Source organism: Dermacentor albipictus, chromosome 4 (assembly GCF_038994185.2).
Source record: "Dermacentor albipictus isolate Rhodes 1998 colony chromosome 4, USDA_Dalb.pri_finalv2, whole genome shotgun sequence".
Lineage (NCBI taxonomy): Eukaryota > Metazoa > Arthropoda > Arachnida > Ixodida > Ixodidae > Dermacentor > Dermacentor albipictus.
Window position 1 is genome coordinate 32,050,482 of NC_091824.1, and position 24,089 is coordinate 32,074,570.

Genomic DNA, 24,089 nt, shown 5'->3' on the forward strand with positions numbered 1-24,089 from the left:
TTTGCCTTTGCTCTTTAGCCATTTGCACGTTGATCTTAGCGGGATCGCACTAAAAACAGTATTTTTATTGGCCACGAAAATGTCCTGGATCTCAGTGAAATAAATGACATATGCGGAGTAAGAAAAGTCGGTTCATGAACACTGAAATATCATCAAAATGTCAGTCGTTTCTCCGCTTTATTAAGGCAGCTTTCTTGAAACGAAATCCAGAACTGTTTTCACGCCCGTGTACCCTCGTGACAGAGCGCGATGACGGTGGCAGTGCTGCTGTTGTCTTTACTTTGTAATTTTGGCTTTTCCTCGGCAATGAGAGGTACGTGGGGCTTTGTTTTAATAATTACTCCTGTTGATGACCGGGTTTATAAAACAGAGCATTTGATTTTTTGACGATTATACCTTGGTTGCACTAGTTGCACTGCGGGAAAAGGACAGGCAATTATTTAAAATTTGTTGTTAGCTTTTATTAGTAACTTCTATTGATCTAGTTGCCATGTGGTATTTATAAGTTGCACCTAATCGTAAAATAAAATACATGATAAGTAAGAGAGCGTCATTTCAGTGATCTTGTTGGGCCTATTTCTAGCTGCTTAAATATAAAAACACAGAAAAATATTTAGCACTTCGGATTTGCGAGTTTTCTGTTTCTACCTTGTTGTGCCACGGTTTTTCCTCTGCTTAAATATTAAGCAGTTTTACGCTCCAAAACAACTTTCTGATCATGAAGCACGCCGTAGTGGTGGACGCCGGATATTTCGACCACTTGGGGTTCTTAGCGTGCACCTAAATCTAAGTGCGCAGGTGTTTTCGCACTTCGTCCCCATCCAAATGCGGCCGCCGTGGCCGGGATTCGATCCCGCGACCTCCATGCTCAGCAGCCTAACACCATAGCCACTGAGCAACCATGGCGGGTGCCCTATTTGCTTTGAATCAGCTTAGTGCAAAAAAAAACATATACTGATTGTTCGAACGTTCATTCCAATTAACCCCGGCATTTCTTGCAGTCATGGATGTGTTGCGCTTGTACAATCATTATTACTATCTATATCCGCGGTTAATTCCAGAGACTTACGTCAACCTTTTAAAACCTTTTAATTAACACCATCGCAAAATTCTCCATGGTTAATTATGTTCTTACGCAACGCACGGAATCCCATCCAACGCTAGGGCTAGTTCAAGTTCAGAAAAGAGTAACATTCTTTAAGCAGATTCCCGACCAAATTACAGAGTAATAAACCCATTTATGTCACGAAAGTGCACTGTGGACACATTTATTTTGGTGTTTATACGTTTTTTTTTATACAGCGCTATTTCAAACCCTCAAGCTTCCGTCATGCGTTACGCCAATGAAACAACATTGCTGATTGCAAGCAGGGCATAAAACAACGCTTGAGGGGCCGTGTAACCTGTTTTACATCACTTTATTTATTTGACGGTAAAAAAAGAAAGTTTCAGCAGAAGCAAGAAGCGTGGATGGAGATGGTGAAGTTAGTGTGGTACTCGATATCTTCGTCGGGTGTGATAAGTTGAGACGATCCCTGCTGGGTAGACGGAACAGTGTCCTGGATCATAGCCGCCACGTGTCTCACTGCGCTGGCGTGATGAGCATTGCCAGTGGGTTCACCTCGATGATGCACGAGACGAGGCAAACACGGGCGTTAGCTTGAAGTCTGCTGCTCACACTAGACTATACACACACCACCTTAGCAGCAACACTGGTGTGCTTTTCTACAAGGGTCATGACAGCAGCTCTTGACAGCTGCACTTGCTCCGCCACCAAAACGAGTGGGCGTAATACGTTTCTCTTACAAAAAAAAAATGGTTCTTGAAATTCTGGGTACATTTTGATACCTTGATGCATCGGGTTGTTGTCATAAACTTAACAGCTGATAAGTCAGCTGATAACGTCAAGTTGGCAGCGGTCATTATAGTCAGTATAGATTATATGTCAGTTTTTTTTAGACAAACCTATGCATATGTTCAGCTTATATGCATGATGTATAAACACGAAAGACAGGTAGGTCAAGCTTACCGCGGTATCTCACTAGCGAATACAAACTAGTATTTTCGTCAACAAATGCAAAGAGGTGTCTGTAGCAATTACTGATGTACATACACCTCATTTGTATATCCTCCAACCAACACACGCAAGTGTTATCTACATATATACATAGATATATACATATATATACATACATATATATAATATATATATATATATATATATATATATATATATATATATATATATATATATATATATATATATATATATATATATATATATATATATATAAGTGAGGTTGAGGTTTTATTTCCTTCAGAGGATGAAAGAGGGAACTGCGACAAAAGGCGGTAAAGCCTGACGAGGTCACAGTTCCCCAAAACTGTCGATACAGCAGTGAGCAACACAGAAATAAATATTAACACAGTATGATAGTGAACAAGATACATTGAATCAAACGACAGTATTACCTTGAGATATATGACGTTTCATACAAAGACAGGGCACCGTAAATCTAAGGCAGTGCATAAACATTGCATGAAGGATATATATATATATATATATATATATAAGTCATATCATACGAAACCAACAAACACTGACACCAAGATCAGCGTAGGGTAAATTTATTGCACTTCGTCGAATAGGAAAACGATAAATTAATGGAAATGAAAGTGGATGAAAAAGCAACTTGGCGTAGGTGGGGAACGATCCCACAACTTTTGCATTTCGCGTTTGATGCTCTACCATTTGAGCTACCTTGGTGCTGTTTCCCCATCCACTTTCTAGAGTATTTATGTTTCCTAGTAAAACACTTAGAGTGTTAGCCAGCGCCACCTGTCACAGACGTTGGTGGCGGATGTGGAACATCCTTTTTGCCGCAGGCGTCATGAGAACCTGATCTTTTTTGAGCGAAGGCAACCGGTCAATAAACCCACACGTGCCAGCTGAAGGCATCAATGTTGCCAGATTCGCAGCCCTCCTTAATTTTTCGCGGTCTTTTACGATTCTTTGTGTGCACTACGGCTTAGATACGCGTACTTGGTATGCAGTTCATAGTTATCTCCAAACGTGTCGCTACTCATAGCACTGCAATGCATACACCTCACACGCTGCCCCATTCACCTCATAAGTATTCTGTCTCGTACACATCATGAAGTCTGCGTTGCACATCGCACAGATTTCGCTCATTTTCAGCGATGTCTCATTGAACATGCGCAGCACATACTTCACTTCTCGTCAAATCCATGTGATATGCACGCTTAACTTACGTTTCTCGTACAAATATCATACAATATTTTCAGTATTGTTGTTCAACACCACTTTGAACTCCGTATAGCAGCCACATAGAACCTGTGCATATTTAAGTGCTAATAATAGCTCATTACGAAGCAATGAATACCAAGACTGCCCACCAGGAGCAACCAGAAGTGAGCATGCGCTTGCATGCATGCGTGTGGTCTGACTTAAAATTTCGCTTGATGCGAGGCTAGTTGAGTGTTCAAAACTAGTCAAAATTAGTGAGACCCGTCGGCTACGATACCGACAGGCAGGGTGGCCAAAGCTTAATTCCTAAGCGGGTGGTCACAGGTGATCGTGAGCGCACGACAGTCGGCTTCTTCAGGAAGTACGCAATCATTATCGAAGTTCGAAGGTAGCGCGTAGAAGCGCACTGACCCAAACACTCTTCTTAATTGATGTTAGCTATTGGCCAATAGCAGCCTCGTATAGGTGTCTGCTATATTACAAAAGAAAGTGTCTACAAAAAGTGAGGAGCAGACTTTTGTGGTAAAGAGAGCATTTGTCAGAAAGGTGTCTGTGAGTTCATTTCGCCGCGCATGACTAAAAAAATTTGCTTGAGAGGTTGACCGCAGCGCGCATTCCCTTTTACATCAAACGTGAGGGCTGGTTCCGGACCCCTTTAAACTATGTACATAAAAAATTCCCAGTTCCGCCGGAAACACCAAGCAATGATTGCGATAGCAAATTAGGAGATTGCTGTTTGAAGTATTAAAGTTCTTTGTCTGTCTGTCTGTCTGTTCGAAGTAAAGATACTGGTTTTATCGGTCGTATAAACTTGCAAACATTTGCTTACTAACTCAATCAACAATGATAGAATGCGTAGCGTGACTAGCGTAAGCGGACGGACGCAGATAGAAACACACAAGGAGACAGCGCTGTCTTTATGTGTCTGCTTCTTTCTACGTCCTTGTTCAGTCGCGCTTACACATTCAAATCAAGGATTCAAACCAACTAGCACGTCAATGTGTTTTAACTACATTAACCAGCAAGGTGTCACGCGCGCACAACTAAACATGAACACGCATCACGCGTTGACAGCGGAAACTGTCTGTGAAAACGCTGGAGTTAGGAATCGCGCCAGCATCCGCGAGACAACTGATCTCCGTGCATATGTCGCTTCAACGCGTACGAAATGTCGAAAGCACAGCGCATTTAAAGCTACCGGCCCTACGTGCACTCTGCAAACATCGCAGATCGCTTTGAAGATAAAGTCCGCCGGGCGCGCACTCTAGCCACGTCGTAGACCACTTCCAAAACACGCGAGCGCCGGCAATGCGTCCCCACGGCTTACGCCAAAGGCGTCTACTACGATGATGATAGTGATCTAATAAAGGAAAGTCGCTTGATTCTGTAACCCGTCAGGGAGCACGGCGAAACGTCGTCAGGGTAGAGGGCGTGGGAAGTGAAAGACCATATAGAAAGAGCGAGGATGTGGCCTAATAGACTCCATTATGCGCTACAGGTGGAAATCCTTAGTAAAGTTGCCAGCGTTGGCGGCCGCGATTCGCGTGTCCAACGCCGTAGTAGACGGCGCTGTTGTACGGAGCTGCGGGTGAGGAGGACATAGAGGCACCGTAGCAGCCGCCGAAGAAGAACGCCCCTGCTCCCTCGCTTCACCCCATGGCTTGGCGCGTCACAGGAGAGGGAATGCATGCGCGCCGCTCGCGCAGGCGAGACTGAACCGCATTCGCCGGCTCACCGTCACGCTCTTTCGCTCATACGGAACCTCATCGCGACGGCGATGGCGACGGCAGAAATTGGCCTGGAGTGTCCATATAACTGCTATCGCAATAAAATGTGTAAGTGGTAGGACCACTAGTTTGCCTCATCGATTACGGTTTCTAGATGCAGTGCGTTTGGTGTAGCGTCGCACGCTGCTCAATCGCCTCTGACGTAGCCAGGGTAGCGTTCTGGCTTCCACTGAGCTGGCATCCCCTTTGTGCGTAAGCACATGAGCGCACCTGCCGAGAAGCTGTGTGTGCGTGTAACACAGTCGTGACTGCACAGCTGGTGCTGAACGTATGGTAAGTCTTTCTTCGAGCGCTGACAAACGCCGACGCTTTTCCTTCAGTGACATCTCCTGCGCGCTCGAAGGGTGATGCCTGCAATGCCTGCAAAGCTGTTGATGGCTACATTCCTCGCGCCAGCGTTCTGAAAAGCCTTCAGGACAATAGTTAACATTATGATCACTTTAAATCGTTTGGCTTTGGGTGAGACTGCCGTTTGCATTTTATGCGCAACACACTTTGCGTTTTATATATATATATATATATATATATATATATATATATATATATATATATATATATATATATGTTGTGTAAAACTGCTCAAACTTAGAACTTAGCACAACAAGCCAATTGCCATCCTGCGGGAACACAAGCGCTCGGCATAACTCAGAAGTTGCGCAATCTTGTCAGAGGTGGGGGGGGGGGGGGCGTATTCTGTAAGGGGCAACCTAGTAGACTTTACATTTTAGCCGCTGCTCATTGGATGCAGCTGTACGAGAGAAGAGGAGACGAGCGGCCCTAGCCACTCAGCTTTGGCCGAAATGGGCAGTCCACTAGGTGGACTCTTACAGGATACCTCCACTGGTGACGCCTTATTTTCGGCACCCTTCCAATTAATTTCTCTAAATGTCCAGGCGTCCTTAGTGTATAGAAGAACGTGATTATAGCCGATATATTTTAATGACAATGTATCGTCTCATTTTCATTCATGAAGATTTCTCTTGGGAATTTCAAAATATCAGCCGCAGCCCCTTTGTTGTTGTACTTAACACGAAAACAATAAATCAAAAAACAGTTTGGGAGCCCCACATTTGGTCACTTGTTTTTTGTGACAAACGTGTTTGAACTTGATAAGCTAAACCTATCATATTCCTATAGCGCACCATCTATCGTTGTTTATTTATACATACCTTCTTTGAAATTTCTTCCAAACAGAATATGGCATTGTCTATCCAACCTTACTTAGCGCACGAGGATCTGACGAAGAAAAATCTTTGAGAATAAATGAGCATATGACTCTCAATCTGAAAAAGAGCGAGGTGTTCACTGATGACTTCATGTTCATATCTGAAGAAAATGGTGAACGAATACATCTCCCTGTAAGTACATGTGCTGTTTGCTAGTCCCAGTAATTATTCACTCAAGTTCAGCTCTGCTTTTCGCAGTTTCCAAATAACAACCTTCATTTCTTCGCAGATGCGGAAGGACAACTACGAGAAAGATTTGTATCATGACGCGGAGTTGATGTCTTCAGTTGTGGTTCGCACGGATGGCGGTGTCAGTGTGGTAAGGGCCACTTACTGCTGATAAAGATTTCAAAATACAGGGGAAAGCTAAGGCAGTAAACCCTATCGCTTTTTACAAACATAGGCCCTGGATGGCTTCCTGTCTTGCTCACTGACGTAGGCCACTGAAAGTAGCAAGTAAGAAAGGCATTCGTGGTGACATCGAGTAGCAAGAGTGCGTAAAACTCTACGCCCACTCATTTTCAACATGTTTCCTCTGTACATAACGCCTCTTTTGAATATGAAGGTTGCCGTAAGCTAAACAAAAGATTTGATGTCGGTCTTGAGGCGAGTGTACATGTCTTTTATCGCAAAACTGAAAAATAGTCTTTCCACACAGTGAAACAACTGAAAAACGCGCGTTCTGTTCCGGCACGGTAGACTGATAAGGCCCGTTATCGGAAGTTCTCGTGGTATTGGGGCCGCACTCCAGCTGCAGTTGTCGCGCGAGGAAAACCGTCTGTACAAACTCTTTCGATGGACTTATTTTGCTCATAGCTTTCATACGACGATGCTAGTACATAAATTGTGCCGTATCATAAAACATTCATGTTGCAATAACCAAGGCCTAAAGTGCACTGTTTGAGCAATGTTTCCATACATGTAACTAATGGTGCCCAGCTAAGCACATCTTACTGGGGACGCTCTGCAAGTGACGTTGTTCGCAGGCTTGTTCGTGTTGCGGTTAATCCCATGCAGGCACTTTTCTGAGAAGCTGAAGTACATATTGGTTTTCACTTTCTTTCCTTGATTTAAAACAAAAATACAGCTTGGAGCTTTGAAAAAAAATTACTACGAACCTGTCAAGCTGAATGGTGATAATCATAGAATTTCGCGTTATATACTTTACTAGGTAAAGCGGCAAAATATTTAAACAAGTTTCCCAGTTTTGACGCAAAGAGCTGTCTTAAAAGGAACCTTTAGCTAAATAAATCCAAATCTATCTAATACATGAAAAGGAAGAATTCGTTTTTCGTTGCAAAAACTGCACTAAAATTGACGAGGTTTGTTGCATTTAAAATAGAAACTCAAACACTAGTGACTGTTTGTTTCGAATTTTGATTTAGGTCATCACTTATTATTGAGAGTGCCAAAATAGAAAATTTTCTAAAAACGAAACTCTGAGGTTTATAACTCTGTAACTCAATAGTGAAAAAATGATATCACTACTACATGGATTACATTTGATAGTACGTCTAAGACGGACAAAATTTATATGCTACACATGAATCTAAAAAAATTAGTGATATCGAAATACAGCTTTTGCAGAACCATTGTTCGCAACGCGAAAATTCACGTAAAGTATAAAAAGACAAGCTGAATTGGTCAGTTTTCAATGGTCCATTGGATGTCGTTTAGAGCACCGCGATATCTGTCCTTGATTCAGAGCTATTGATTTGTAAACTTCATGTTTCTATATTTTTTTGAAATTCTCGAGCTTCTAAAAATCTTTTAAACAAAATTCAAGCTCCAAATCAATATTCCGCTTCCAACAGTCACTAGAGTTATCTTTCTTTTTCAAATACAACAAATTTCATAAAAATCAGTCCGGGGATTATCTCAGAAAAGAGTTTTTGCGTTTTACGTGTATTTGAATAGGCCACATCAGAGTTGTGCCCGAGCTAAAGCTTCCTCTCAAGTCTTTATAATGCAGCATACAAAACTTTTGCCCGTCCAGAACTTCAATATTCAAGACCAATATTTGTTTTTTCGCTAACAATAAGTCTCATATGATCATATGAGAGCACGTGCTAAACGTACATGTTCTTGCTTGAATATACGACATCATTCTATTTGTACCATTTCTATCTTAACACATTTTTTGATACGGTTGTGAATTATATCTAATCCAAACACTCGGATCTGTCCAGAGCAGTGCTACCAGCTTGTTATTTTTACCTCAATAGTATCGCTACACCGCAGTCGCAAATTCACCTTCGAGCTCTGGCCGATGGTCGCTAAATATCTCGACTAAATTCATATCACAATTTTTTTTTGTCATTCGCTATCGCTTAACAACTAACTCATCGTACCCATATATCGTCGTGTGTACCACCCACCGAAATGCTGTCGTCCCAGCAGGTTCCCATACCGAATCGTTGCAGCAGTCATTTTTAATACGTACTTCGATTTACTGAATTTGCATTCCCAGCCGTTTTGCTACAATTACTCATCCTGCTGGTTTGAAATCTATAATCGAAGAAACTATGTCTGCCTAAAATAAGGCATAGGAAGGCTTACGCTACTGCACTGTACCTCAGGTTACTGTATTCAATTTGACTGTAGGCTCCGCTCATTAAATATCTCAAGCGGAGCGCTTGGGATAATATAAACAAAATAAATTAAATAATTGAGAACGCAGTTACTTCAAAATATCAGTAGGCAGCCAGTAGGTGGCACCACAGCGGGGAGCAGTCGATGCTATTTGTATATGACTCCCAGCAGGACTAGAAGCTTGCTACTTATTTGAAAGATGTTCCAAGCATGCCAAAAATTTGCACATCAAAATGCAAAACATTTTTTTGGTAGACTTAGGCACGCAGCCCTGAAACGGCGAAAGCCATAGTAATGAGCAAAGGTTAATGCTTTGGCTTGCTCTCGACGCAGCTTATGTGACGAACAACAAGCGAGCTTTAGTAAGAGAATTCGTCGTTTAAGTCTTGCAGTAGCTGTCCTAGAACTCATAGAATGAACCGCGTACTGAATTAACTGCGGCATCATACTGAAGAATGAAGAATGAAGAACGCAGTAGCGGAAAACGGTGAATCATGAAACTCACTCTTTATTGGAGGAACCTGCATCCATAAAAAGAGACCGTTGTCAAGCGGAGCGATATCTGCGAGCACAGTCGGCTATCATAGAAAATCTGCCCAGCGGGGCAAGCGTGTTGGCTTGTATACGTGACTCGTGGAAGGTTCCACCGTAATCGCTAGTGCCCGCGCGTCTCCCAGAAACTACTGCAAAACTCGCGCTAAGAATACAATCGCATTACACAAATTCAAATGACAACAGGCAACGGATAGAACCATGAATAACATTCAGACTACTTCTGATATATGCAGGCGCGGCTTGCTTCGAGCGATAACGTTTACCATTTGTTAGACGGGAAAGGCGGTCACCGGAGGAAGATAAACAAGTACACGTGCCGATATCACATACCTCGTGATGACAAAGAACACATGAACGGTTCTCGGGCTGAACCTGCCACATGAGACAAACCTGCGGCTGCCTGCTTAGGAAGGCAATTTGAATTCTCCCGACCACCTAGCGGGTTTGACAGAAAAGCTTCACATTCAAGGTACAAAAGCTGGAAATTTTCTGGCAAATAAAAGCACTCTGAGTAGATGGCGGACAGATGAATGCGACTTTCCTGGGAGTGCTGAACCGTTTCAGTTTGTTAGGGTATATTGGATGACCATGTTTTTACTACAGTTCAGCTACAAGAAGAACCGTAGGCAAGATCCTAATGTAATTTGTGGGCTTATAGCCCGATGCCATAATTTTATGAAGTTGATCCTAACACTGTGGCAAAATAACTGTTAGCTGTAGCGGTAGTAAAGCCACTGCGACGCTGACATTCGCTAAAATCACAGTTTATGCGCAAGTGTGGGTCTCTTGTACGAGAAATGTTGGCCTTATAAACAACGTTCGGTTTGCTTACAGCGACGAAGAATTGCTAGACAATCTAAAAGATGTTTTAGCAATCTCTCCTCACCAGCAGTCATCGTCCCGGCAACACGACGATGGTGAAACCTAGACTACATTCTACAAGAGCGTTATACTACCTTTCCGTTTCCGACCGATGAATGTCTGCTCGTTTGATATCGGGATTTACAAATGATCAAATTCAAGCAACGCAGTTTGCTGGCGTTATGCAGGTTTTTGTCAGCGATGACAAGGTCATGTTGCAAAGTACTTTCCGGGATCACAGCGCCTCTAGGTATGAATGGAATCGCTTAACTGCAAGGAATGCACCCTTAGACGTCAATGTCATTGCACAAAGTCCGCCGTCCACACCCTTTTTATAGAAGATGTCCGAAGAAAAAGGCTGCTGCTGAGTAGAATGGGGAAGATATGTTGAACGGCACCAGAGTACAAAGCGAACCACCGAGAAACCGAGACATGGTGGGAAGTGCTCGATCATAACGTCGCCCTTACTAGTGCTGCAACTCTGTCTCGGAAGAAGGAGTCTCTAGCTTTAATGCCTTGGTGTCTCAGGCGCGTCTAGGAATTGCCGCCCCGAGAAAACATTTGAACTCGAAGTCAGCTGACCAACGAATAGTTGCACCGGAGGAAGACATCAGGGATTATTTTGGGCGATTCCTTTGGCCCCTAATATATGCGGCACTCAAAGCTATAGCGAGTCGGTCAAGTCAAGGGAGACTGAGGAGCGCAGGCTTTGGCGAATATCAACAAGCGTTTTATGACGTAGTGTTATTCCAGCAGAATGCCAATAGGCTGAAAGCAAAGCTTGTTAATTTTGGCGTCTAGTTTATGAACAGCACTTCCCAGTGTAGTCACTTCTTATGATTGTAGAAGTTCCAGCTTTCGCCTTTCAATCTTTGTCGTTTGTCCTCCTCCCGCCCGGATAACACACCAAAGAAGCTGTTTTACGGGTTTGCAAAGACTTAACATGCTGAGTCACGGAATCTCCTAGCACTGAAGTTTCTGAATATGTGAAAAGTGGTATTTAATATGGCAAAGAGAATTGTGTCATCATCATAGCTCGCGTTGAGCCTATAAAACGAGTAACAATCGGAGCCTGTGAGCTTTTGTTAGATTCACTGCCTGCTCGCATGATTATCTGTGGGGATTTTAAAACACATCACACCATCACAAATTGTTCGTTTAAAGGAGCTATGCCATGAGAGCGGCCTTCAATTCCAGCTGTTATGGTTTAGCTGAGGATACTATTTTATCGCCAGGTCGCACACAGCCCTGTGCAGCTTTCGCGTTGCCTCTCGTTATTGTAATGCCATGCAAATAGGTGATATTCGTAGGACCAGATGGGGTTGTAGACAAGTAATGAAGATGCTCTATCTCTATTCCAGAAGTGTGGAGAGTTACACTTGCACCCTAATAAATCCCTATTGCGAACAATGCATAACATTCCGGCGCAAATTAGAAGTATGACAGCCACGCTCAAGATTCGCACACATCTATGTACATCAGATGCGGCAGAGACTGGCGTTGCATGAAAAATATATCTGCACAAAGTGAATAAATAAATAGTTTACGTTTCATTGAGAGTAGGGAATGCGTAGAAATTATTGTTACAATATCGTTGCTTTTTCTTCAGAGGAAGAAATGGTTAGCACCTCAATAATATATTTATTTGATTTTTGCAAGAGATGTGCACATGCCCGAACAGTTGGCGATATCGCTGGCCATCTCCACATCCAACAAAAATACCGTATTTAAGGACTGGAAATCCCTCAAGAAATATTGAAACACCGCAAGTCTCCGATACTTGAGCCGTGTGCACCCTTGGCCACAAATCACTGGCGAGAAGCGATGGGGCACACGCCGCATCGCTATGTCATAGAAGCCGGCCATTCCTACCAGAGGAGTTGCGAAAGGCGACGAGGTCCGACGATATTCCTAAGAAATGCACGTAAATTCTGCAGCTTTGCAAATTTGAAAGAAATGTATACCCCTTACCGCAACCCATACAAACTAGAGAAAAGACGGTCGCTCTGCGGCGACTTCTAAAAAATCCCTGTGTACACGGCATTATAATGAGTATATTTACCCAACCCGATTTCCATGCTTGTGCTGGTGCTGCGCGCCATAGGACACCCTTCGTAACATGGCGATGGGGTGCCCTAGCCTTGCAGAACCCCAAAAGATCTGCAGATTATGCATATTAAAAAATTATGCAGATCCCACGCACACTTATAACCAATGTAAGCGAAGCTTTCTGTGCTGGTTGCCTTGCGGTAATGTTCACAGTGAAAGTTTAAATTTCTTAAACGTTTAGTCTAACTTAAGAGGGCTAAGTTGATGATAAACGTTAACTTGCATGAACCACACAGAGAGAGGTGTGTGCTTGAGGCATTGTTGTGCGCCATATTTCATCACCTTTGAGAGGGTCGAGCATTGTCCTTGCCTCACATTGCATATCGCATTGTCGCAGAAGTATTAAACTTGAATTGTATTATGGGACTGTACGTGCTAAAACCACAATCGGATTATGAGGCACGCCGTAGTAGCAGCCTTCGGATTAATTTGGACACCTTGATGTTCTTTAACGTGTCCCAAAATCGAAGTCCACGTGCGTTTTCTATTTCGCCCCGTCGAAATGCGGCTGCCGCGGTCGAGATCTAATCAGTGACCTCTAGCAATGCCATAGCCACAAAGCTACCACCGCGGCAGACGAAGTGTTGATTTGACGGTGGACCGCTTCCGTAGGGCCGCGTGGACCCTGCGAAGAGTGCCTGGTCAGATTTCAACAAACTCACTCCGACGCAAGTACTATCCTGTGAGGTGCTTCTACTCCGTGGCTTGATGGCTTCGTATCGTTCCTAATTCCGATGATGCCGTTTTAAGCATAGAATTTTAATTGAGGACAGTCATTCCCATGCTCCCAAAAGGTATATTGAAGACTTCTTACTTAACATAAGATATCTAAAAAGCAGGATGCTTCAGCGAGATATGGGGTGTACGCGCGACTTATTGATTGCATCGGCCATATATCAGAATACAAAGATAAAATGTACCGATCATAAATCTATAAGCGACACTGTGTTATTGTTTTTAATATCACTTATTAAACAGTGATGACGCCTGTATGAAGGACACGGCACTTATATCACATTTATGGGGCTGTTTCCTTGAAGCTATCTTTGTACTGTTTTGCCATATGGTAACTTTGCCTATGGTCTTCTCTTTCTGTATTTAGGAAGGCATACTCAATGACACACTGCGCATAAAGCCTCTGTTGGAAATGGCCCGGTCTTCAGATGGTCTCATTGCCCATAAATTGTATGAAATGCCACTCGAGAAGGAAAGATCTCCGGATCGTGAAGACTACAGTAAGGCAAACTGTTTTACGTGAAATCTACTTATATGACTAAATTTATTTCGTTATTATGTAACACAATGTTACCAATTACGTTAGTACCGCTTCTTATGTCTTTTTTGTTTTCTCTGCAAGGCCATTTTTCGCGGCAGCAAAGAGAATATTTTCTAAACACTGAGTGTGTTGGACAGAGATATCGTGTTGCACTATTCTGAATTCCTTAAATCTACAATTCGCCAGAGCTGATTCTCCTATTGGCTCATGGACAACAGTCGTGCAACATGTCGTAGTTAGTTCACGAATGCCGTGCTCTCACGCTTACTTCGTGTCGAAATATGCGGAAACTCATATTCATTGCGTGCAACCTAACCACCGTGCCTTTCTTTAAAGTAGCTCTTCAGGTAAATCTCCATTGCGACGAAAATGTTGTAAGAGCGTCGAGGAGCCGTAGTTTACTGCAAAAAGTGATATATATATATACACATTGAGTGAACATTTCCAAAACATTTGTAAAGGTTGCCTGTGCCAGATACAATTCTAGCCTATGTGCTGGTTGCATACCGTTATCCAGTAGCTGCGCGGTATTTCGCATTAGCTTAAGCAGATAGGGCAGAGAGCGCGAGTTTTTGTGCTGTTCTCTGTCCCTCATAAGCTTTCTGAGCTGTGCGCTATAACAAGTCCCGTGCACAAAGAATCAAGCAAATGCACAACAGCACTGAAAGAAATTTGTTGAATGCTCACTAGGCGTGGTATATGACACCCCCTTCTCCAGTGGACTAAGGTACATGGGCTAATAGGCACATGCTTGAATGTGAGACTGCAGGAACATAGCCTCAACGCACGAGCAGGGCAAGAGGGATTTCTTGATTTACATTGTAATCAATGCTGCAGCGCACCGACATTTGAAAAGATGGCACTAATATCTACATACGCATGTGCCAATAATAGGGTCATCATTGAAGCTGCGGCTACTCCAAAGGTTAACCATTGGTCGCCTTGAGGATAAGGGAATTTTATTTCTATGTTCAGCTGTACGCGGTGTGCCGTCTTATGCTTGTGCTTTTTGCCAGATTTAAATTATCTTTTTAGTTAAGCTATTAGGGATCAGGAGTTCTCGTTCTGATAACTTGTATGGGGGAATAAATATAAGTTCTTCTTTATAAACAAGAGTTAAAAGTCAGCGTTTGCCCCCACTTGCGTGTTTGCGTTCGAGGGTGCCTCATATCCACTATTGGGGATTGGCCAAGAATCGGGTGATCTAGAAAAATGATTACGGGAGTGTTAAAGGAACCACTACTGAGAAATTTTGAGGAGTTGAAAAGAATAACTTCATATAAAATTTAAGAATTTAGCAGGAGAATCGTCCTGATTCAATTATACATCTCAGAACAGCTGCATCAACGTCCCTTTGATAATTTCCCAGAGATGAGGGTGCAAAAGATTATCCCGAATCATATTCAACCCGGCACCATGAAATTTTCTCGCAAAAGTACGTTTTATTAATGGTGAAAAACGGTCACACGAAAAAATGAAGTGTTCTATTGTTTCGTCCTCATCGACGTAGGAGCACAAAGAGGAGGGCGCCAGACCAGGCTGACGCAAATAATATGTTAACATGGGTATTCTACATCATGATTTGGTAAACATGACTCCAATTTTTGTATTGCGGTAGAAAATTTCGCTCCTAGAGAAAAGAAGGGGTCGGTAATCAGTTATATTTGTTAATGATGAGTTCTAAGAGTCTTGCATGACTGCCCGTCTCCTGAACCCTCCAGCAGTTATCAAAGCTGACACAGGAATGGCAGGGAGAATTCGACCACTGAGGGCAGCTCTCGCCAAGCTGTCTGCTAATTCATTTATAACTCATTCTTTGTGATCAGCAACCCATACCAATCTAATTAGCGTTAAGTGAGAGCGTATTTGACAATGAAATGTACCTGAAGTATGTGAGTGATTATTTGCAGTAGGAGCTGAGCCTGAAGGATCCCTTTATATTACCTCGTCGTTCGTTTTTCGTCTTTGCCAGCCGCGCTGTCCACATCTTAATGGATTACCAATTAGACCAGTCTCACACCTTGCTTTAGCAACTCAGTATGCGCCTTGTATCCATGCCTCTTCTTGGCTAATTCTCCATAATGGACATGTCCCACTACGATTCCTAAATCAAGCTGGAGGTGTAGTGTTCGTTGACAGATATTTCTAAAGAACGCCAATTTGATAATATAATGGTCATCATATTTTACGGATTCTCATATTTAGTCATCTTTATTAGCCCTTTGGTGTGAGGCACTGCGGATGCGCTCGTTCTTGGCCAGTTCTGAAGAATAGGTATTCGCTACTATGACAGAAGAGCTATCAAATCACTGAATGTTGATGGACACGTTTCGCACTTGTCTGCGCGAAACACGTGCCGCCCTCTTTCTTCCTTCGACAAGCATCGCACAACGCATTCGTCGTTGTGATATCGTTGCGTATGCGTCTCACACTGTGCCTCCGCGTGATTTGGACTTTGCATTTCAGCACACCGTACGAGTGATGCAATCCCTAATCATAAAAATTGCATGGCAATAAAGTTGTGACATTTGTTGTGGATAAGCATCGTTGTGTAATGGTGAACTCAGCGGATTTGTTCATAAAGCATTTAAGCAAACCCCTTTACTAAAGCTTCGCTTCACATTGATTCCAACATGTGCGGCAGGTTTGTGATTTCAAATCTTAACATTCGTATGGTACTTCGCGCACATACCTGGGGCTATCTATTTGTGTATCTGCGTATGTTTGCATATAACCGTTTTCCCGCCAGTCTTGGTAACATTGTAGTCCATGGAGGAGTGCGGGCTGCGTTGCCTCGACAACAGAGCTAGAAACCAAACGTCTTACCAACTTGAGTCAGTGAGTATGTGGTACGCGCCTTCGAGACACCCAGGCAGTCTTATTCGAGAGGACAGCGAGGAATTAATCACTCATGTTCCACGACCTTGCACATGTGTTAATAGGTAATGTGTAGGCATGTGCTACTCTTCAACGAGCCTCTTTCCCGGTGGCATGGGTCACTGTAGACACGGGACCGCGTATGTACCGATTTTCAGTGAAGCTCTTTGACGTTGACTTGGAGCACTAGGTGTGTGCCATTTGGTCTCTACTGATCTTCAATGAATGTCTTCGATGCCAACTTGAGACTCTGGGCATGTGGCAGTACCTATGTGCCGTTATTTATTGAACGCATTTGACGCCATCTTGGGTAACTAGGTATGTGCCACTGGAAACGTGCCACTCTACAATGGCGAAAAAGATCCCTTAAATTTATACAATGTTGAACAGAATCGAACCCACGTCACAAAGATTTCTCAAGTAGAGCAAACCTGCGATTAAGCAGGCCACGCCGAAAATGCACTAGGTATGTACCGCTTTTCAATGAACATCTTCCATACCAGTGCTTTTGAGAGCTCCGCCATGAATGCGCTGGTTATGTGCCGGTCTGCAATGAACCTCTCGCCAACTTCGGTCACTGGGTATGCTCGCTAGGCCTGTGGCAAGTCAGAGAACCATTCTCAGTGTTCGGAGGCACCAGCGCGGCATGCTTCTTACCTCGGAAGCCACGTGTATAGTTATCGGCAGTGCCATCAGACGGCGCGACGCGTCCAGAAAGAAGTGAATGGAAGGAGCAACCGTTCAACATTCGAGATAAACAAGAGAAATTTAGAGTATTGCTGGCGAAAAAGCCGGAAAGAGATTGATACGATGGATCCACTTCAGACATGGTCAGTTGTAGAAGTTAGATAACGAAGCTTTGAGGAAGGGAAAAAGATTAGGGAGATGCATTCGAAAATGCTAGAGTGAGACGCAAGTATAGCATACGTGAATAACTCAAGCAGGCTAAGTGACTACGTTGCTCCACCCCGTTTCAAAATGGATGCCAATTAATGATCATCCTCATCCTCAGAAGACGAGAGTGGAGCATGGTTGCCGCAGCCCGCTTTTTCAGCATTCACACGCACCGGCAGGCCTTGCATCTCAGAAGCTACGTGCAGGCGTCGGGAGATCTCCGATAGATGGCGCTTACTGCGTTTAGAGAAAAAATTGTCTTTAAGAAAGGCATGGAAGATGGATCAAAATAAACGAGCGGCTAAAGTGCACAAGTACCTGTCCCCGAAAAGCGTGGAGAATCACATCACATCACATCACTTTATTTTCCTTAAAGACCCCTTTCGGGGTGTTACATAAGGGGTGGGGTTTACAAGATGCAGGCGTTCACAGAAGTCGAAAATGTGGATGGACAGGTTATGGCAGCGACATGGTGGGGAAGGCCGTTCCAGTCAGTTGCTGTTCGTGAAAAAAATGAGTTCATGAAGGTAGCAGTACGGGCTCGTGGACGCAAAACTTGAAGAGGGTGACCGATGCGATGGGATCGGCGTGGTGGGGGTGCGCAGATGTATGGTTCTTGTCTTAGGGGCGAATAAAAAAACTTGTGATATAAAACAAGACTGGCAATGCGACGGCGAGCAGAAAGATCACACAAACCTGATTGTAATTTTAGCGATGATATGCTAACGTCGTATGAGTATGAAGAGTGAATAAATCTGGTAGCTCGGTTTTGTACAGCTTCGATGGCATTTGTTAAATATGCTTGATGAGGGTTCCAGATGGGCGATGCGTATTCCAGTTTGGTTCTGATAAGTGAGATGTATGCTTGTAGTCTGACGTGTTCAGGGGCTTCCCTCAGGTGGCGTTTTAAGAAACCTAATGTTTTATTAGCTGATGATATTAGGTTAGTTACGTGCAGTCGCCAAGATAAGTCATGAGAAATTGTGATACCTAAGTATTTGTAAGACTGGACGAGGTCAACAGGGGAGTTAGAAACGGAATAATCAAAAACGAAAGGGTTGCGACGGCGGTGAAAAGACATGTACTTACATTTGTTAGGGTTGAGTGTCATCATCCACTGCGAACACCAGTTTAGCACGAGGTTTAGGTTTGCCTGAAGGGATTCTTGGTCAGAAGGGTTAGTTACCGAACGATAAATAACGCAATCATCAGCGAACAAGCGGATATGGCAAGATACGCGCTGGGGTAAGTCGTTTATGTAAATGAGGAATAACAAGGGACCGAGGACGGATCCTTGCGGGACGCCAGAGGTGACTGGGAGAGGGTCGGAGGATTGGTTATTAATGAAGACAGACTGAGAGCGATGCGTGAGGAATTCGTTAATCCACGCGATGATGTTTGGATGCAGGTTTAACTGGGAAAGTTTAAGAAGCAAGCGTTGATGAGGTACTTTATCGAATGCCTTAGCGAAGTCTAAGAAGATGGCGTCAGTTTGTAGATTAATATCAAGGTTGGCGTGAATGTCATGAAGAAAAATGGCTAGTTGAGTCTCGCACGAAAAACCCTTACGAAAACCATGCTGTGACGGATGAAAGAAGTTATTGGAATCTAAGAATTGCATGATTTGGGAGTAAATGACGTGTTCCATGATTTTGCAGGGAATACTTGTTAGTGAAATGGGCCGATAATTAAGAGGTGAATCAGTATTACCTGTTTTGTGCACGGGAACGACCTTCCCCACTTTCCAGTCGTCTGGAATGGTTCCTTCGGAGAGGGATTGTGAAAACAATAAACAGAAAATACTGGAACAGGCTGGGTTAGCGTTTTTCAAAATTTTTGGATTGATGTCATCTATGCCGGCGGCAGATGAATTTTTTATTTTATCAATTATGCACGAAATTCCAGTACTGCTGAAAGTTATGGCGTCCATGGCTGTAGTAATAATAAGTGGTAATGTAAAACATGGTGCATCGGATTCGTCTGTAAAAACAGATGAAAATGCAGTGTTAAAGATGTCTGCACAGTCGGAATCAGCCACGATTTCACCAGCATTGTTAGTGAGGGTGATAGCGCGCGCTTCCTTCGGGTTTATCACCTTCCAGAATTTCTTGGGGTTATCAACTATCATTTTGGGTAGTACTATTTCGTAAAATGAACGCTTAGAACTTTCGATCTCGGCCAAGTATGCGTTCTCAGCTTCATAATATTTTTCCCATGCGTGGGGGTTAGCGTGGCGTTTCGCTGTACGAAATGCGCGTTTTTTCTTGTTTTCGAGCCTTTTCAGTGTCTTCGTGAACCAGGGTTTCTGTTTACTTTTTCGTAAACTGCATGACGGAATGTATTTATTTGTTAGTTCGATAACTTTATGTTTGAAAAGGGTCCAGTTCTCATTCACACTTCTGGAAAGATAGGATGTTTCAAAGACCGACAGAAAGTACGTTATTTCAGAGTTGATTGCTTCGTAGTTTCCCTTACCATAGAGCCTAATAGTTTTCTGGGAAGTTTGTTTTAATTCAGGTGAGAAGTTAAAGTTTGCATGGATTACTTTATGGTCGCTGATTTCTCGGAGGCCTGTAATGAAATTAAGACTGTCTGGATGAGTGGTCAGTATGAGATCCAGAATGTTCGCTGCTTCCCCTGCGACGCGTGTCGGTTCGGATACAACTTGGGTCAAGTTAAAATTAAGGCAAACGTCAACGAAGTCATTCGGCTCTTCTTGACTAACTATGGGCTGGGGTTGGTTACTCCAGTCGATATTGGGGTAATTGAAGTCCCCAAATAGTAGGATGTGTGCTTTAGGGTGCTTTGATACTAGTCTGTTAAGAACATTGTGAAGCTTGCGGGGAAAGTCGGGGCTTTTGCGAGGTGGCCTATAACACACACCGATTAATAACGTCAGAGGTGAGGCACGGCACATAATCCACAGCATTTCTAAGTCTGACGCGACATTAATGGCAGAACAAGATAATTGTTCGCTGACTGCAATTAGGACTCCTCCCCCACGAGAATATTTGCGATCAGCGCGAAATAGATTAAAATTGGGCAGGTCAAACAGAATTTCTGAGTCAGTGATATCGTTGTTCAGCCACGTTTCGGTTAATACTAGTAGATTGCTGCCTGACGAAGTTACAAGGTTCGATACGATATCGCGTTTCGGCAGGAAGCTGCGAATGTTAGTAAAGATTACTGATAGTGAAACGTTGGCACATGGCGTAGGTGGGGGATACCGCGATGACCGGCAAGGATGAGTTGATTGTTAAGATATTTCTTTTACACATTCTGAAAGTTCATCAAAAACGTAACGTTTGGGGCCAATATGCAAAGTTTTAAATCTCAGGGAAAAAGGCACTGATTTCGCCCTGGCAAAAGTGACAAGATGTTTCCGGCAGTTTTGAACGCGGCGCGAGAAGTCTTCACCTACGCTGTAGTCTGTGCCTTTGAATTTTGAGCCTTTAGAAAGAATTGATTCTTTAGTTTTAAATGATGTAAACTTAACGATAATTGGGCGTTTCCTGTCCTTAGAGTGTCGTCCGAGGCGATGGGCGCGTTCAATGTCGCTAGGGCTCAACTGGGTGTCCAGGTGGTCAGAGCAATGGCGAATGATCAAGTCTTCTGTTAGCGAATACGTTTCAGTGGGGTTGGTATCGGGTAAACCATAGAAAAGTAGGTTATTGCGCCGAGAGCGATTCTCTGCGTCATCTAGACGAGCTTCCAGCACACCAACCAAACGAGACGTTGCAGCCGAAGTGGCCTGAAGCCCCTCCAGATCATTGCGGACTGTAGTAAGACTTTCGCAGTGAGCTTCTAAGGCGCTGAGACGCGTAGTTAGATGACTCATTTTCTGGTCCATTGAGAGCAGTTGGCCCTTAAGTTCCTGCACTTCCTTAACCAATTCTGTCTGGCCAGTAGACATCTTTTTTAGTTCGCCAAGGATTACGTCTAGCTTGTCGGGGCCGGGGTTGCTCTCAATGTCACCGCACATGAGTAATAGGGACCGAACAACATGAAAGCACTCGATACAGGTAGCAAGGCAACACTGGGGGCTCGGAAGCTGTACCAAAAAGTAGTTGCTGGTTTTTTTTGTGAATAGAGTTCGATGGTTACCAACCTGCATGGCGAACACAAGCGGATTAGGCAACCGTGTTGTGGCACAGCCACCGAGCCCACAGAGTGCGGTGGATGGTCGCTGTTCCTTTATAGTTGGCACGGTGATTGTTGTTGCTGACGATGGGGCCACCCAGTCTGCGCTGAGTGTCAAGTTGATTTCAGTCGGCGGGTTGGGAGTTGCTGCGCACAATGTCCAGCCGTCAGCCGCGCCGCGCAACGGCGCACGCTCAATCGAGGTCGCCCAGGTAGCGCAAAAGACAGCAGGGAACATGACGCAGAAGATCGAGGGCGAGTGCACCTGCATGGCGAACACAAGCGGATTAGGCAACCGTGTTGTGGCACAGCCACCGAGCCCACAGAGTGCGGTGGATGGTCGCTGTTCCTTTATAGTTGGCACGGTGATTGTTGTTGCTGACGATGGGGCCACCCAGTCTGCGCTGAGTGTCAAGTTGATTTCAGTCGGCGGGTTGGGAGTTGCTGCGCACAATGTCCAGCCGTCAGCCGCGCCGCGCAACGGCGCACGCTCAATCGAGGTCGCCCAGGTAGCGCAAAAGACAGCAGGGAACATGACGCAGAAGATCGAGGGCGAGTGCACCTGCATGGCGAACACAAGCGGATTAGGCAACCGTGTTGTGGCACAGCCACCGAGCCCATGAATGGAAAAGAATGGAAGAGAATGGAATGGAAGAATGGAATGGAAGAATGAAAGAGAATGGAAAAGAAAGAAGGAAGAGGTCAAGAAATTTGGCAACCCAGTAGAGGGTTATTGAAAGTGTAAATAGACAACCAGGAGTCATCAGAAGGATAGAAACAGAAACAGCGAAGTGGATGCAAAGAATGGAAACAAAGCGACCATGGATATTTACATGAACGGGAAGAAATCAAAAGGAAAAATCTGTACGACAACTAGAAGGAAAACTTCAGTGAGTTGATGGCAATTCATGTTTTGGAAAGTAACAGCCCTAAACGGAGATGTACTGAGACAAAGAAAAACACCACACAGGCGTCCTTGTCGTGTTCTTCTTTCTCAGTTTAGCGCTATCACGTTTGAAAACATGAACTGTACGAGCACACAAAGGGCAGTGCCTTGTTGTTTGAGTTTCGAGCTCGTTGCCGAAGCAAAAAACATACCGCAGCAAATATTTGCAACCGAATGAGGTGTTTGCACGGTGCAAGAAAAATCCGGAGACCACTCACGACTTCCTAATTGAACGCAAAGGGATTCACCTAGTGAGCCCCGGAAGTAACTGACACTTTCCGGGAGCGCTTGAATTTATTCTGGACGGAAGCACAAACCGATCCGCAGTTTACATAAGCACGAGACGTGCAGAGTATTGGTCCGAAAAAAACCGAGGAAGAGATTCATACGACCACATCCGTTGCAGACAGAGCCAGCGGTACAAGGTACATAGAGGAGCGTTGAGGGGAAGAAGAGATTATGGAGATGTATAAAAATGCGAGGACCGAATGCTTGTAAAGTATACCTGAATAAATCAAGCAGGCTGGTTGACTCTGTGTCATCGCCCCGTTTCACAGGGGATGCCAATATTTCATCAACGTCATCACTATCGTCGTCCTCATCGTGGTCATCGAAGAGCAAAAGATCGAGTCCAGCTGCAGCACCCGTATCATACATAATTCGTTTCGACGGTGACAATACGTTTTGGCCCTGTATTGATTCAATGCTAAGCGCATTACCATTGACAGTGATCATGGGACGGGCTCTGCCAATTTTGAAAAAGAGAATGAAGGGGCCGCCTGGACCTCTAAACCACCAAAAATAACACTTAGCGTCCAACCACCTCAAGTGGTTTAGAATACCAGTTTTTATTGAGCCACAAACTGGTTCGTTTCTACTTGTCATGAACTTACGAAGCAGAATTGAGTCAAGTGGTAGCTCAAGAATTCAACATTTTCACACATACTCCGGCCCACTCGGTCGTCTGTTAGGCTCCTACATCGGCCCATGCAACAAATAGCAGCATAGAATTTGACCGAGCGAGCCGGAGTGAGTGTCAGAACCTTGCAGTGTCTTGAGCCAACGTGATCACATTCTGTGTCATGCCGACACGATACAGTAACCTCCTGGAAAACAGAATGCTAACTGTCCGTAGAAGAAAAGTACTACACTATATACTTAAGGTCCTGTTAGGATAGCGAGCTCTTTGTTATGTCAAGTTAAAATAATTTTATGATTAGCACGATTACTTCTCTCCTTGATAGTATATTTTCCAAGGTAACGGCTGGTAACATCAATATAGCATTGCTATACGGTTCTATTTTTGTTGTTTTTAGTGTCATGTAAATTCCTTCTTCTGCAGAACCTGCGAACGTAACTGCAAGGGATGATGAGTTCACGCCTTTCCTAGGTGAGCTATTATTGTTTGTCTATCGCCATCCTTCTACAATGCTTTGGTAGGAAGAAAAAGAGTACAAGATAAGACAAATCGTATAAGAAGTACTCAAAACCGTGTAGGCGGGTAATAAAGTATATATATACCTTTGTCTTCAAGTACATTGTTGTAGAATCCTATATA

The 24,089-nt window shown here is 43.9% G+C and overlaps 2 protein-coding genes across 2 annotated transcripts in view; one reads left to right on the plus strand and one right to left on the minus strand.

Moving 5' to 3' along the window:
• The first annotated feature begins 209 nt into the window (after positions 1–209).
• LOC135900206 (venom metalloproteinase BumaMPs1-like) overlaps positions 210–24,089 on the plus strand; it is a 58,111-nt gene continuing 34,231 nt past the window's right edge. Inside the window, exons 1-5 of the mRNA XM_065429644.1 lie at positions 210–313; positions 6,250–6,413; positions 6,511–6,600; positions 13,501–13,633; positions 23,874–23,921. Of these exons, the coding sequence (XP_065285716.1) occupies positions 250–313; positions 6,250–6,413; positions 6,511–6,600; positions 13,501–13,633; positions 23,874–23,921 (499 nt within the window). The 5' untranslated portion in view covers positions 210–249. The remainder of the gene's footprint in view (positions 314–6,249; positions 6,414–6,510; positions 6,601–13,500; positions 13,634–23,873; positions 23,922–24,089) is intronic.
• On the minus strand, positions 20,702–21,845 carry LOC135900207 (uncharacterized). The gene has a single exon (XM_065429645.2). The coding sequence runs from the start codon at positions 21,821–21,823 to the stop codon at positions 20,702–20,704; it is 1,122 nt and encodes a 373-aa protein (XP_065285717.1). The 5' UTR covers positions 21,824–21,845.